This window comes from Pleurodeles waltl, chromosome 4_2 (genome assembly GCF_031143425.1).
Source record: "Pleurodeles waltl isolate 20211129_DDA chromosome 4_2, aPleWal1.hap1.20221129, whole genome shotgun sequence".
Lineage (NCBI taxonomy): Eukaryota > Metazoa > Chordata > Amphibia > Caudata > Salamandridae > Pleurodeles > Pleurodeles waltl.
Genome location: NC_090443.1, coordinates 622947218 through 622964502, shown reverse-complemented (window position 1 = coordinate 622964502; position 17285 = coordinate 622947218). Strand labels below are relative to the sequence as shown.

General features: G+C 43.1%; 1 protein-coding gene across 2 annotated transcripts in view; it reads left to right on the top strand.

Moving 5' to 3' along the window:
* The window catches only part of PRKACB (protein kinase cAMP-activated catalytic subunit beta), a 211753-nt gene that overhangs the window by 135202 nt on the left and 59266 nt on the right, over window positions 1-17285 (top strand). For both annotated transcript variants that reach the window (XM_069232203.1, XM_069232202.1), the window contains exon 7: window positions 5357-5452. In XM_069232203.1, coding sequence (XP_069088304.1) covers window positions 5357-5452 — 96 coding nt within the window. The remainder of the gene's footprint in view (window positions 1-5356; window positions 5453-17285) is intronic.

Sequence of the window (17285 nt, the reverse complement as noted above, 5' to 3'; positions counted from 1 at the left end):
GAGTGGACTAGAGTGGGGTGGGGCGGACTGGAGTGGGTTGGATTGAAGTGGGGTGGACTGAACTGAGGTGGGATGGGTTAGATTGGGTTAGAGTTGGGTGGACTCAAGTAGAGTGGGGCGGATTGGACTGCAGTGGGGTGTTGTAGACTAGACTGGGGTGGATTGGAGTGGCCTGGAAGGGGTGAATTAGGTTGGAGTGGGGTGGATTGAAATGAGGTGGGGTGTATTCAGTTGGGGTGGACTGGGTTGTGTGGATTTAAGTGGGGTGGGGAGCGTTGGATTGGATTGAGGTGGACGGGGTTGGACTGGAGAGGGGTGAATTGGATTGAGGTGGAGGTGGGTGAAATGGATTGAGCGGGTATACTGGAGCAGGGTGGATTGAATTGGGGTGGATTGGATTGGCATGGGGTAGATTCCAGTGGGGTGGAGTGCATTGGAGTAAGGTGGATTGGATTGAGTGGGGGTGAATTGGATTGAAGGATAGATTGGATTTGGCTGATTTGGATTATTATGGGGTAGATTGGATTGGAGTGTGGCAAATTGGAGTAGGATGGGTTGAGAGGGTTGGAGTGGATTGTTTTGACTGAGTGGAAGAGAATGGAGTGTACTGCACAATTAAGTGTTAAAGCTTCCTGTCAAAGTGCACATAAGAAAGAAACAATGTTGCTTTGCAATTTTTAGAAAAGATAATCCTCATCCTTTGTGGACAGGGCCCACAAGCAAAAACAAAAGAAAACATGAGTGCAAAGTGAGAAACGAAGACTTGGCAAAAAAAGAAGTTAACTATAGGAAGTAAATCTTTGCAATTTTGTTTGTCCTATTGGGCATGTTCTCGCCAGTCACACATCTTCTATTTGCATGGCACTAAAAGGTAAAAATAACAAAATAGTACCTCATTCATGTAGGGAGCAGTGGACGGACACTGATTAAGTTGAATCAAACAGTGCTTGTCCCTGTTCAACAGAGAGGAACGGAAGTGAGGCTAGACCTTCAGTGACCAATTATGAGGCTTTAAAGATGAGTGCCAGCCATGCCTACAAACGATAAATGGCGTGCAGGCTCCAAGCCCTTATTATTAACATTAGTATCTCACAAGCAAGACTCATGCATTAACGCATGCTCTTGCAGACTCGACCATAAAAATAGTAAAGGGGTGAGAAAAGGGGAATAACCACAACTACAGATTGAAAACAACATTTACGCACATACTAGCAGTGAACATGGAGAATGGTTAAGTCAGTACATCTTCCATTATTGAGCCATTTATGGTAGTGATAATGAAATAACAGGCTCATCAATTCTCTATAGTATATTTCGTAGGACAAGGGTGACCAACTGGGCTTTAGATTGGAGTTCCATATGCTAGGTAAACTTACCAGGAAGGAATGCTTCATTGTGTTTGATTTCTTAAAAGCTGGAAAACTCCAGAATTTCAGGTAAGTTAAAGAAAAAGGAGCACAATAAGTCCAAGAATGGCTTACCCTCTTCCCATCACTGTATCAGGAAACGTCATGTGGACGTCGGTCTACCTCCAGATCTCTGCTGCCCACCACCGAACCCACTCTGAGTTCCTTGGCTCTTTGGTGGATCTGAAATAAATTCAAGCCTTCAGATTGGCTGTGTTGCAGAATTCTGCCGGCCAGTCCACTCCGGATGGCGTTCGGAGGACCACTTGTCTGTTCCTTAACAAGAGAAGGGAGCCATGGAGAGGGTATCAGATCCGATGTTACGACTGGCTGCTACTGTTGTTACTTTTTGGTGCCAAAGAAGGACGGAGGATTTTGTCCTATTCTAGATCCCCCCCCGTCCCTGAACTTCTTCCTCAAGTTCAAGATGCTCACTTTGGCCTACGCTTTGTCTACCCTTGATCGAGGTGACTGATGGTAGCAGTGGAGTTGCAGGATGCCTATTTCCATATCCCTGTCCTGCAATCTCACATGCACTACTTGTGGTTTCAGATGGACAGTGAGCACTTTCAGTTTTCTGTGCTCCACTGTGGCTTCACCAGTGCCCCCTGGGTGTTCACGAAAGTGACTGTGGCAGTTGAAGTCTTTCCATATCTGGATAACTGGTTGCTAAAGGAGATCTCGCCTCAAACAGTTGTGAACCACCTCCAGACAATGACCGACCTGTTAACATCCCTGGGATTTACCGTCAGTGTGCCGGTGTCACTCTGGACTCCTTCATAGAAGCTCCCTTTCATGCAGCCGTCCTCGACACAGTGCTGTTTCAAGCCTTCCCTCAACAAGTCATTCTTATTCAGGACATTATCCAGTTGTTTCAACCCTTGAACTGGATCTCCGTGAGAGCAACTCTGTGGCTTCTTGGCCACCTGCATCCTGCTAGTGGACCACACCAGGGTGACATACAGGGCTCTTCAGTAAGATCTGGCGTCTCAATGGACTCCTCAGAAAGAAAACCTCTCAGATTTCATCCAGATGTCAGAGAAGACTGCAAAAAATCATCAGTGGTAGCTGCTAAACTGCAGTTGGACTGTTGAGAGAGCCCTCCTTCTACCCCACCAATAACGAACATTAGTGATGGATGCATTGCTACCATGTTGGGAAAGCCACCGGGCAGAGTTGGGGTTTGGAAGACACTGGTCTCTGACTGACCTCCACATCAACCTGTTGAAGTTGCAGGTGATTTGCTTGACATTAGAGGCATATTTTCCTCCAAATCTAGAAGGAACTGGTGCTGATCCTTACGGACAACTCTGCCATGTGACACTGCCACAAGCAGGGTGGGTTGGAGCCGTGAGTCCTGTGCCTCTGATGCCGGTTGAGCCCTCTGGGCATCAGCTTGAATGTACGACACCTGGCTGGATCTTTAAACTCGAGAGCAGACAAATTAAGCTGCATTGCCTGACATATCACAAATACCGCTACACTTTTAAGTTAAGTGGCACAGGGTATCTTCCATCAATTGGGAGAACCCTGTCTTTACCTTTTAAACCTGCGGAGAATGTGCAATGTCTAAACTTTTGCACGTTAGAGTTCCCTGAGGCATTTCTCCCTCAGAGATGCATTTTGGTTGAATTTAAACCTGGGAATCCTGTATGCCTTCCCGTCACTACCTCTCCTGCCCAAAGTTCTTAATATGGATAGGAACGACTGGGCAGAGGTCATCCTAGTGGTTGCGAATTGAGCCAGGAGAATGCGGTACCCAGGACCTCTGGCCATGAGCCTCTGTCCTCCGATCTAGCTGCCAGTTCTGGAGGATTTTCTGTTGCAGGAGTGAAGCGGTATCCTGCATCCAAGCTTGCACATCTTACACCTCCTGAAGATTGAGCACCGACAGCAAACAGCTTTTCAACTTAATTCCAAGTTAGTAAATGTTGCACTGGTGGCCAGGTTGCCCTGTGTCAAAACCATCTACACTAGATCCTAGGAGAGGTTTGCTGTGTGGAATGCTACTAGGCATTTCCAACCCCTGCAAGACCAGGTATAGGATATCCTCTTTTTATTATCTTTGATGGGTCTACAAAGGCTGTGGTGACAATTTTTTTGTTTTTAACTTGATTTTCATTTTCGACAACCATACAGTATGAAATAACATGATAGTCACTGGTGAAGTACATAATTTACAAATGCATGCAATACAAGTGCCATAGAGCATAGCAAAAAAAATCTAAGATTGCATGATGTTTCTTACTGCTATAGAAAAATACAATAGCAATCAAAACATTGATTGTCTGACATCAGCACCTTCTATCCCAGGGAGGCTCCCAAAGCTGGTCCTTTTTGCCCTGAATTCTATACATTAATACTTCCCAATGTCTCTAATAGTGCATAGGTTTGGCACACGCAGCATAACATGCACAGATCCATACATTCGAAAGGCATCTGCCGTCAAGAGTGTGCCATCTCAGTTGACCCCACTTCCACCTCCCCCAACCACACCTGCACCATTTCTAACAAGGAACACTTGGGAGGGTCCCCAAATGTCTTTCGGGCAGTTGTGATTCGGTATGAGTTTGTGATATGCATCGGATTGAGTGTTCTATTATGTCATATCTGCATGCTATTCCTGCAGTGTTGAGAGCAGGCCATTGCCCAGCACATCGCTGTTCTACGCCTTGCTGGCAAGAAACCAAAGGCAACAAGGCACACTTTTAGTTCTTCAGGAGCTCTCTATCATAACCCAGTAGTGTTAGTAAGTAGTTGGACTCTGTGGTTTCACCCGTGATCTCCTGAAGCGCTCCCAAGATTGTGGACCAAAAATGTTGCACACCTGGGCAAAACCAGGCCACGTGTGCAAATCCTGCACCATCTACCCCACAGCGAAGGCAGCAGGAGCTATTGGGTTTACCGCAGTGAACCAATCGAGCCAGAGTATAATATATTTGCTTAAGGAACTTGAAGTAAATCAGTCTGTCGGCTGTTGAAATAAATGGTCTGGACACCTGAGCAGCAATAAGTCAATTGCTCTCCACTAATTTTCAAGTCCAGTTCCTCCTGCCAGTCCAGTCAGCCCTTGACAGCTCCAGGCCATTGTGCCTCCTGCAAGTATGAATACAATGTGGCTATCATGCCCTGCGGCGTCGGTGCCCGTAGCAAATATGTTAGAGCGGGTAACTCCTGAGGTCCTGCCTGGGACTCCCCCAGGAACTCCTGATTCATATGATGTGCCCTATAGTAATGGAACTGAGCAAGGGCGGTGGGTACATTGGGATGTGCACTCACCTGATTCCAACCTCAAAGGAATCTCCCATCTGGCCTAATCCCAACCCCTGTGTTGCATTCGTCGCTGTCCTTTCCTACCCCCAATTGTGCACCACTTTAGTGTTATCAGCGGGAAATAAAGCAGTGCCTCGCCCTACAGTCCCCCCATCTTTTTCCATGTATATTTTGTGGCGCCCAAGAGGTCAAAGGTGTGGCAGTGCCATGCAGGCCTATTGAAAAGGGTCTTAGGCAGAGTGAGCAGTAGAGCGCCATCACTTCAGCCAGAGGTGAGGCAAGTTCCCGGGTCCTTGCAGCCAATAATGGGCGAAAATGCAGTGTGCAGTTCTGTAATAAGCTTCCAGGTCTGGGGTGTTCAAATGATCCATGACGTAGTGGAGAGAAAGCGTGTTCCAACTCATTCACTGTTGCTTCCCGAGCCAAGGCGAGTACACCATTGTGTATCAATTCCATATTCTACTATCCATTTTTATGTTGTATTTATTGTGTGCATGTGCAAGTGTTTTCCTACACAATCTAAAATGTTCAGCTTTTTCCACACAGACCCAAACATCAAGCTGCTGTTGTGAGCCACAAAAACATTAAAATGAGTGCTTTGAATCATTTTGTTTATCAGTATTGCTCCCTCAGCTGTGTTGAGCCCTGTCTGATGTGTTTTCTTATCTTAAAATTAGGTCACAGATTTTGGGTTTGCCAAAAGAGTAAAAGGCAGAACATGGACGTTATGTGGCACTCCAGAATACCTAGCACCAGAAATAATTCTTAGCAAGGTAATGTATGGTATTACTGAACTTTAAATATCATGATTGTAGACATTGGTATATGACATTTCATAGAGGAGTAACTTAGTTGCAAAGCAGTAGAGGGCTGTGAAGTTACTGGGGGAGGGCTTCAGGGGGATGAGAGCAGAGGTTATTGGCAAGAAGTGGGGTGGGAAGGACAGAGGTGTATTGGTGGAGCTGCAGAGGGGGCATTCCAGAAAGGCACACTCTGAGATGTTGCTTGTACCCCAAGGTTTTGGCCTCTTTTCTAAAGTAGAGGAAGTTCTTCGTGTTATTCACAGAGGGCAGAGCAGTAGAAAGTCTGGCCCCTTTTTGTCTTCTGCTCCTAAGATTTTATGGTTATTTCAAGTGTAAAACACAGAAATATACAGTTTTTAACTGGTAGGATAACAACAAAGGTGTTAATAGCTCAGTCTCAGATTTCAAAAGCAGGCCTTCATCACTTGCTGCAGTGTGAAGTGAATGTATATCCCACCAAAGTCATGCATTGAATTTGAAAACCCAGAGCAGTTAGGAAATTGACATTATATTTTATGTATGAAGTTTTCTGTTACTTGCACTATTTTGCATTGTAATTTCTGTTTAATCCTTAATTTATTCACATAGACCCCACTGGCTTACTGAACAAATTGTCTCTTCTGTTCACCAGCAGACATAAAGAAATATGTTTTCAATGGCATGTGTGGCTGTAGATACACATGCTTTGCATAAGTCCTCTATCTGGTGTTGGGTCTGGAGTGTTGCAAGTTGTTTTTGTTCAATTAATCTTTTAGAGTCACAAGACCTTGTGACTCCTCCACTCAGTGATACAGTGCATGGGCAGTGAGTCCTTTGTTAGATTGTTTTCTCTCTGCCATCGGGTTCGGACGTGTCTTACTCTCACACTAGTATTCCTTGGCTCTGTCTATTCCAAACTGTTCTTTTCCATCTTTTTTTTTAGCAACGGTATTGTAATTCGATCACGTTTTTCTCCATCTAACATAGTTGACCCAAATTTCTGCATCAGGACTCGACTCATTGCCCTTAGGGCGTCCGTGCCCCTTTTGGACCTACCATTCCACCTAGTGTTAGGACATACACTGCTGATGGAGTGACTCCATTTCGGTTTTCCTTTTGATGCGATTCGAAATTCCCACACACCGACCAAAACCTGGTGTGTTACTTGTGCCTCTTTCCGGACCATAAAGAAGAAAGCTAGTGACGCCTGTCTGTCTTTTTGATTCAAAAAGACCCTCCATGACAGTAGAGTGCGTCAGTTGGAGATGGCATCGAAGACATCAGACAACACTCCTGATATTTTCTGGGAAGAGCACACCAGGAGGTTGAACACAAGGAGGCCTTCTCCATAGAAGATTCGGAGTTGGACGTCCAATTCGACATAGAAAGTCAGCCCCTCACCTCAACGCAACCTGGGAGTACATCAGCCCCCAACTCCTATACAAAGACTTCAAAGAAGACCCACAAACAGGCCGTCAGACTGCCATTGCTTTCCAGTCCTAGTCGGATCCGAAAGATACCTTCGGATGCCTGCCTTCCGGCTCTGCAATGAAAATAGCTAAGACTAAGCCTTCCTCAGCATTGACCTCCATTTCGGCAGCGTCCCACATAGCCTCCGGATCGACTCCAGCGTTTGATCAAGTGTTTCAGCACTGACCAAGAAGCCTTCAATTTCCATTTTGGAGCCGATGGTTTAGGTTCAACACAAGATTTCCACTCCAAAAACGTTGGAATCAAAGATTTTGCCTTTCAGAGACTCCAATCACTCCTCAGAAGCAGAATCTCCAGTGGAGCTCATCCTAGAAGTAATGGACACTCACCAGCACCAGCTCCATATCCAAAAAGGGACAGGAAGAATAATTGCTTCCCCCATTCCAGTTAAGAGAAAACTTACTTTTCTAGAGGCCATGGACACTGTTCCTCCACCTAAAAAGTTCTACAAGGACAAGGCTCCAGTTCGACCCCAGTCTTCTCCTCCACACTTTCCTGTGCTCCCTTCTATTCCTCCACCACCTCCTCAATCTCCTGCACCTATTACCGAGCCACAAATTTCTCCACAAGGTTCACCTCCACCTCAAAGAGATGCTTTAGGGGACATGCCACGGATACTGACCTGTGGAATTTTACCAAATGACCCTGATCTATATCCCATACGCCTGTCACTTCCTAAAGACGCAACTTCATATCAGCAGGTCATAGCACGGACAGCTGCATATCACAACGTACAAATGCACATTGACCCTATTGAGGAGGATTTCCTCTTTGATGCACTGACTAGTACCCATAAAGAAAGTCAGTTTTTACCCATTCTACAGGCATGCTTAGACATGCCACTGGTTTTTTTAATGAACCTGTTACGTCAAGAGTTATCACCCCAAGGCATATAAGGCAGCACCCACAGACCCTATATTTGTTCTCAATTCCCTCCTGACTCAGTAGTCGTCTGCACAGTACAGAAATGAGCCAACAGCCAATCAACAGAAGATGCATCTCTCCCTGATAAGTAGAGCAAAAAGCTAGATGCTGCAGGGAAAAGTTGGCTGCTCAAGCTGCCAGTCATTGGCATGTCGCCAACTCCTAGCCACTTTTAGCATGATACGACAGGGCCTACTGGGACGAAAAGGAGGATCATCTATAATACCTCCTAGAGGAACATTGAAAAAGGGTTCAGGAAATATTTTCTGAGGGTCAAACCATTTCCAACAATTCCATCAGGTGTGCAACTGATACCGCAGCATGCAGTATTAATACTAGCATTATTATGAGCAGGCAGTTCTTAACATGCCTTTCAACAGGGAACACTTGTTTGGTCATGAAGTCGATAACACCATAGACAAACTCAGAAAGGACTCTGAGACAGCAAAGGCCAATGCTCACCACACCACAAAGGGGGTAAGTTTAGTCATCAACAGTTCAGGCGAGGCTTCAAACCCTCCTCACTGAACCTTCCACCTCACAGAGCAAACAAGACATTCATTTCTATAATGGAGGTTTCTTCAGAGTTTCATACAGAGGTGCAAACAATAAAGATAGAGGAAGGACACCCAGCTCTGAGGATCTACCTCAATCAGATGCCAGACTACTTGCACCTTTCACTGGCTCACTCTTCTCCAGTAGGGGCAAGACTAGTTAATTTACACTCACAGTGGTTCAATATCAGCACAGATCAGTGGGTTCTCTCAATTATCCAACATGGTTACTATCTGGAGTTCACGTTCACTCCATCAAACATTCCCCCTGCACTCACAAACTCTCACAAGACCATCTTACTCTCTTGAAAGAAGAGGTACAATCCCTTCTTCTCAAAGGGGCTACAGAGCCAGTTCCCCTCTCAGAGCAAGGGCTAGGAGTATATTCCCTATACTGCCTCATACCAAAGACAGTTGGGTTACAAAGACCTAGTCTGGATCTCAGGCCACTCAACCTATACATTCTCACAGATCATTTCCATATGGTCACTCTTCAAGATGTCATTCCACTCTTACAACAAGGTGACTTCATGACAGCTTTAGATCTGAAGGACACATACTTACTTTCACATTCCTATTCATTCAGCACACAGCAAATACCTCAGTTTTGTCATTGCGGGAAATAATTATCAATTCAAGGTCTTACCATTCGAGGTCACAACTGCTCCCAGGATCTTCACAAAATATCTAGCAGTAGTTGCAGCATTCCTTGGAAGACAACACATCCATGTCTTCCTGTACTTGGATGACTGGCTCAATAAAGCTCTTAACATCCAGCAGTGTCAGAGTCACGCTCAGATCACTGTAGACCTCCTTCACACCCTGGGATTCACAACCAGCCTTCTCAAATCTATCTCCAACCTTTACAGATACAGCCTTATCTGGGGGCAATTCTCAATGCGCACTCAGGGTTGACATATCCAAGCCCAGCTCGAATTCAGACTTTTCCAACTTTCCTTCGCCAGCTACAGGAAAACCAAAATGACATAGTGAGATTAGTGATGCAGCTACTAGGGATGGCGGCATCCTGCCTTGCCATCATTCCCCGCGCCAGACTACACATGCGCCCCTTACAGCAGTGTCTGTCTCACCAGTGGTCTCGGTCACAGGGTAATCTCCAAGATCTAGTGTTGTTGGACTGCAAGAATCATCACTCTCTGCAATGGTGGAATTTCCCCAACCTCTCCAAGGGGCAACCATCTCTGGACCCTGTGCCTCAAATCACTCTCACTACAGACTCATCACAGACAAGTTGGGGAGCTCACCTCAGCAACCTCAAGATGCATTGTATATGGGATCCCATTCAACAAGCTTCTTACATCAACTACCTGGAATTACAGGCAGTCTTCCTAGCAGTCAAAGTCTTTCTGCCACAACTTCCCACAAAGTAGTTCTAGTTCATACAGACAACATGACAGCCATGCTTTACCTGCAGAAACACGGGGGGCATATTCTCCTCAATTGTCCCTTCTTGCTCAGACAGTCTGGAAATGGGCAATTCACCATCACATTCACTTACTGGCAGAGTATCTCCCAGGCATGGACAACCAGTTTGCAGACCTCCTCAGCAGGATGCAGCAACAAGTCCAGGAAAGGGAACTCCACCCACAAGTCCTTCACCAGTACTTTCATAGGTGGGGAACACCACAAATAGATCTCTTCATCACTGCAGAAAATTCAAAATCTCAAAACTTCGCACCCAGATACCCACACCCTCAGTCCATGGGCAATAATCTATGGATGAATTGGTCAGGGAAACTTGCTTACACTTTTCCGCCTTTCCCACTTATTCCATCTCTAGTTCGCAAACTAAGACAAATCTCACTCACAATGATCCTCCCAGCTCCCACGTGGGCATGTCAACCTTGTTTCACAACACTATTGGATCTATCTCTAGTTCCTCACAAGAAACTTCCCAACAGGCTGGACCATCTCACTCAAAGTCAAGGTCAGATCAGACCCCAAAACGCTCAATCTTGCCATATGCTCCATAAGTCATAGAGTTTGGTTATTTGTTACTTTCCTCAGAATGTATAGAAATTCTTAGGGAGGCAAGTAAACCTACTACTAGACAGTGTTATGCAGCAAAATGGAAACATTTTATCTGTTACTGTCAACCCAAACCCATTGACGCACTCAAAGCCTCAGTTCAAGACATTATCTGCTGCATTTGCAAATTGCAAACTTACCTTACTTCGTCTCCATTTGGCAGCTATGGCTGTTTACCTCCAAAACAGGCAGCATATTTGTTTGTTTAGAATCCCAGTTATCAAAGCTTTATGGAAGGCCTCAAGAGTCATTCCACCCAGGGTTCCCCCAGCGTGCAAACAATAAAGATAGAGGATCTACCTCCATCAGATGCCAGTGACTGCTTGCACCTTCCACTGGCTCGCTCTTCTCCTGTAACCTTAACGTTGTACTTACTAGGTTCACGGGTCCACCATTTGAGCCTACGCATACCTGTCCTTTACAATTCTTCTCCTGGAAAGTAGCTATTACTTCACTAAGATGTGTAAGTGAACGCCAAGCTCTAAGTTTGTTAGAACCATTCTTCCAGTTACACAGAAATAGGGTAGTTCTTCGAACAAACCCTAAGTACCTTCCAAACATAATTTTGCCATTCCACATCAATCAATCAATTGATTTACCAGTCTTTTGCCCACAACCAGACTCAATTGAAGAGAGAGCTCTTCACATACTAAATGTTAAAAGGGCTCATACATATTATATTGACAGAACCAAACAGTTTAGGAAATCCGAACAACTTTTTGTAGCATTTGCAATGTCTCATAAAGGTAACCCAATATTAAAAAATGGCACAGCCAGATGGAATAGTCAAATGTATTCATACTTGCTATGTCAAAGAAAGAAGGCAGTCACAACTCAGATGACAGATGGGAGCTCCATTATATTGAGAGAAACACACATTTACAGAATTTAGAAAATAACTTGTATTTGTATTTTAAATTACATCGAAAACACCTAAGTGTAATAACTTACAAACATACAAATGTGTGTCTAAAACCAGGAACCCAAACTAAAGACCATATTAGAAACAATCAAGTTTGCTCACTGCATTCACATTAAAAAGGTTTCCAATAACCACAACGTAAGTGACCTAAACCATCAATTGTCCATTTTAATAACCCAATTCATATCAACGGGTTATGTTACTAGGTTCACCAATGAAAGTTGGTGACATTTTGACCCTCTAACAGATAAGGGGTCTTATCATGACCAATAGAAGGCAGGACTGTGTCCACTAATCATATACCAATTAGAGTAGTGACCAGGAAACCAGAAAAACACCAACCTAACAGGGAGGAAACCAGCACCCAGGTGAAAATACAACATGCGTGATCAGAGAGAAAAAAAAATACTCACAGGGGTTTTAAAACTGTATAAATTGTGAACCAAGAGAAGACCAATTAATATAAGAGGGGGCCCGTATGGCGTTACTCTGAGCGAAGGCGTGCTGCTTCGGGTGGATTCTCCTCCCAGCACATTTTTGTAATTAGACATTTTGATATCTCCAGTACCGTTCCAGTCAATTCCTACACAGTATTCCTTCTTGTCACAGTGACGTTAGTGAGCCTTTAAAATGCTCTCAGTGCACAATTGGTAAATTATTTCTCTATAGTGTTATTATATAATGCTCAATTGGAGTTACTGACTCTGAATGTGCTTTTTTGTTTTTTTTACTATACAGCAACATGATTCCCTTTTACATTGTGAGAACCTTAATTGGGGGTAAGCTACTTTCTTTATGATTCTGACTTCCTTGTCCATTCAAGCCCCATTTTATATTAATTGGTGTTTAGACAGTGTTAAGGCCTGTGTGAGTATTTTTTTCTCTCTGGATCACACACACCATGTTTTCACATGGATGCTGGTTTCCGCCCTATTAGGTTGGTGTTTTTCTGTTTTCTTGTTCACTTCTCTAATTGGTATACCATTAGTGGACACACTCCTATTAAAATTGTTTTTGTCTATTATAGGTGTCCTTTTATCTCTTGGTCCTGATGAGACTCATCTGTTAGAGGGCCGAAACGCCGTCATCTTCCATTGCTGAACCTAGTAACATAACCCTTTCATATGAATCGGGTTACTAACATTGACAATTGATCGTTTAGGTCACTGATGTTGTTGCTATTGGAACCCTTTTTAATGTGAATGCGGTGAACAAACTTGATTGTTTGTAATATGGTGTTTGTTTTGGGTTCCTGGTTTTGGACACCAATTTGTATGTTTGTAAGTCATTACTCATAGGTGTTTTTGATGTAATTTAAATACAAATATAATTTTTTCTTTAAATTATGGAAATGTGTGTTTCTCTAAATATAATGTAGCTCCCTTCTGTCATGTAAATTGTGATTATTCAGACATCTTTTTTGTTTCATTGAATATATATATATATATATATATATATATATATATATATATATATATATATATATATATATATATATATACAAAAAAGTATAGAGAACTCTGGGTAGTTCCCAAGTCTAGGTGGAGAGCAGCTCTAGTAAGGAGCACCCTGCAACACCAGCGACACTCTAGATTTGCTCACCTCAAATGTCTGTTTATCTAGCAAAAAATTTAAGCATTGGATCAGCACAGTGCTATCCACGCCGAGCTAGATAATGATAAAGTCAGGGATTTGTTTTGATATATATATAAAATCGTTGGACAAAAACCAATGTATTTTGACATATATTGCATGTTCCTGGTTCCTTGTTACTAGGGTGACCCTTGTTGAGGTTTACAATAGGTTTTAGTATCAAGCAAAAGAACATAATTGACTCCACAACCAAAGTAGATGCTTGTGTGTTAGCCTTTTGGTTACTGTAGCTATTTGCTTCCATATTTTGGTTTATGACTACCACAAAAACATATTAATTTGGGCAAAAGAGCAGGGCAGAGATGCACTTTATTGAATGCTGGCACAGCCACCTGCACATTTAGCATTGTGTGGATTTTTGGGAGGTGGCTATTGCTCTTTTGCTGAGGTTTGCATAGTTTATATGGATGCAAACTATGATTGTTCATTAGACAGAGAGTGCATCCCTCAAGCCAATCCACTGTCATCAGTTTGTGATTGTCTTATGAACGTTTTTATGTTAGTCTCCTCAAGTTCAACCATATAAAAAGTGCCTACTGTTTATAAAATGAAATTTGTACATCTATGGATAGTCTCAACAATTTAAACATGTGTGAAATCCTGAAAAAACAGACATAGAAGGAAAATGTTACTTACCCAGTAGACATCTGTTTGTGGCATGTAGTGCTGTAGATTCACATGTTTTGCATAAGTCTGCCATCTAGTGGTGCGTCCGAAGTGTTGCAAGTTGTTTCTATTTGAAGAGTGTTTTCGAGTCACAAGACCAAATTGACTACTCCTCTTAGTGATACTGGGCATGGGCATCAAGTCCTTTGTTAGATTGTTTTCCCGTAAGCGGGTGAGGTAAGGAATAAATAGAGAGTAGAGAGAAAGAGATATCCATGCAGTGTATTTACATAAATACAATATTTATATAAAAATGCAGCTACAATGGCCACAGGCATCTGGGGAGGAGGGAGGGTGCATGTGAATTTACAACACTACATGCCAAGAACAGATGTCTACTGGGTAAGTAACATTTTCCGTTCAATGGCATGTGTGGCTGTAGATACACATGCTTTGCATAGACTGTAAAGCAGTCCCACCCAAGTAAGCAGTGGCTATCCTGTAGGAGTTGGAGTTGCTTGAAAAACTGTATTGAGCACAGCTTGGCCAACATTAGCTTGTTGATGTGCTAAAATATCTACACAAGTGTTTAGTAAATGTATGGGGGGTAGACCAAGCAGCAGCTTTACCTATGTCATCTATTGGGATGTTCCCTAAAAAGGCCATAAAAGCCCCTTTTTTCTGGTGGAATATGCTCTGGGAGTAATGGGTAACTGTCTTCAGATATCTTTTGTGTTTCATTGAATATCTATGTATCATTGGACAACTACCAAGTTTTTTACATTTATGATGCTAAATCTTCGGCACTCAAAGCACTACCATCATTAATGTGATCCATTGTTTTTTAATTAACAAAAATGCTTTAAAGATTTTCAGTTCTCCCAAAAGGAAGCTAGTGATCTCCATGTGGATTTTTAATGTTATGTTCAAATATTCTCCTTAGGCTGTGGAATCCCCAGAAAGTCTGGCACAGTATAATTATGCAACTTTTCAAAGTTTCTGGAGCAACTCCTCTTAGTGACTTCTAAGGCTCCAAGAACATCAGACGCAGCACTTAAGAGCCAGGTTTCACTCCATCAGAGGCCATGCATAGGGTCCAGTTTTTACTGGTTAGCTTGGTACTTAAGGCCACTAGCAGCTTATGTCTCCTTGGACGCACTGGAGGGCAGTCATCTTACCTAGACTCCACTTCTTAGTCCTGAGCAGCTGGTCCACCGATTTAGGTCTTCACAAAAGTCTCAAACAGCAAGTCACGTCCTCTTCAGTTCTTCTGCCACCCCAGAAAGTGTTCTAATGAGCTGCTACTTGTCTAGGTTTCAATAGTCAGTGGGTGGTGGGGTCACACCCAACCAATGAGAAAAAAGTTTCCAGAGGCAACCCTTCCCACTTTTGTAGCTGATCCTGTTTTCCTTGCTGTAAAATACCCCACAGTACACTATTGTGAGGCAAATTCAGCATGTCAGACTCTTTCTGCACCAGAAGGGAGTTTGTGTGCCAGCAAAGGGGTTTCTTAGGGAAATGAGCAGTCCACAGCTACACCATCACACCAAATCAGTTTGGGGATCAGCTCCCCCTCCCATTGGGATGTTGCCAAACTGGTTACAAAGGGCCTATGGAACAAAAGTCTTATCTTCCCCAGGTATCCTGTTACACTTAACTTTGAATGAGCTGGCCTCACCCTGGTCCATTTCAAGTTAATGAAGTTCCTGAGTCATCCAAGGCGCCTTTTCAGAGCTAATATCTCCCACACTCCTCATACCAAGGCCTTCCTGGGAAAAGTCCTAAGCCATTATTTCTGCTCCTGTAGCAGTTTTCAAACCTCAATAATCTGAAGCACTGGCAAAGCCATTGACCAGCAGATTAAAACTAATTAGCCTACTGGAGGCTTAGGCAGGTAAAGTGTAACTTTTTAAATGTTATTTTCCCTAAATATGTACTGAAAATCTAACTTATCTTAATTAACATTAGAAATTGTGGTTTAAGTGTTTCTTTAGGCTACCCCAATCCAAAGTTCCCAAATGTATTATTTTATTTCAATTGTAGTTTTTCTCACAAGACAGCTACAGCCTTAGCAGTGAAAATATCTTTTTGGGGGCTAGTCATTAATAGCTCTTTAAATTTATTAAGTTCTGTGGCAGCAGCTATTAAGTAACCACTTCTTACCAAGTTATTGGGCTTCCAAGCTGTGGCTTGTCACACTTGTCCACTCTCACAGCAGTTCTGAACTCACTAGAGAATCTTTCTACATACAATTTACTTCTTTTCACTGTCCTTCTGGGTTTTAGACCTTGCTGTTTTGTCAAATTCCAAATCGTCACGAGGTTGATGATACAGAGTAAAATTACCAAATTTTGGATGCTGTCTCTGTGAGCAAGCAACCTGAACTGGCATTTATATAACCTGTCCTGTTGTATTGCCTTGTGTGAAGTTGAGCACATATCAAATCTTCAACAAGGCTAAATTATAGCCACTTCTAAAAGAATGCGTACAGTGTCCGGGATCCCATCAGAAAAGCTTGCACTGAAGGTGTACACTGCAGCCATGATCAGCATGTTCTCCTCCTTTCTCTTTGATGACATGTAGCAATCCACAATCTAATTATTGTCTGTGTATGGTGGGAAAACAAATCTCCAAACCAACAGTATACTCACCCACTTAATCGTGCTCTTGTGTATGTTACTGTGCCATACTGCCACTTTGCAAGCCACCACTATTCACGCCATCACAGGTTGTGCCATCTAGTGCCAATATCCCCAAGGCTGGTAGGACAAGAATTCCCTCTTTTGTCTTGAGAAAAGGGAGTTCACCAGAATGTTTGTCTTGTGTTCGAGGTGCCTTGGCAACCCCATCACATACACTATATGAAGGACCAGTTCTGAATGTACGGGCCTGTGTCTTTCTGTTTCATCAAGCAGGTGTTTTCCCATTTTGAATGTCTTTCCAGGATCTTATGTCTTTCAATCTAAAACAGCTTCTTAACTGCCACCACCTTTAGTTTTTCTGTCCTTAACTCATGTGGTGTGCATGCATATGTTCAGACTATTGATATTTGTATGACTGTACTTGTACCTAACTGTGAGATTATCTCACAGGTAAATGATGGTGTTCTCCGAGATTGGATCTTTCATAGATTTACATGTTTGAATCATTCCCCGTCATTGAAGTGGGAGTCCCACTGTACCATAGTAAAGCAGTATGTAGCAATACCATAGCCATTACTGGCAAAGCGGAGTTAATTCAATAACCTATGTCATTTTTTAAAAGGTACCAAATTTGTAACTAAAACCGACATCACCCTCTAGAACACTACCAACGGAGGCAGTTTCCCTCAGATTTTATACCGCACATCCTACAAGGGAGTCTCCCTGAGCTCTACTCAGTTCTTTTTCTTCTGCTCAAAACCATCAGGATGTCTGATACTTCAAAGAAAGGTCTCTTTTGATCCTGCAGATCTGATGGGAAGATGAGATTACATGTGGACAACCCACATAAGGAATACCTCTACTACCTTCATCTTAAGCACACTGTGAAGGATTGTAAGGTCTGCCACATGTTTTCATCCAAGACATTGCGTGATAGAGAGGCAAGGCTTTTGCTATGGCTCCAGAAGGTGAAAAATATAACT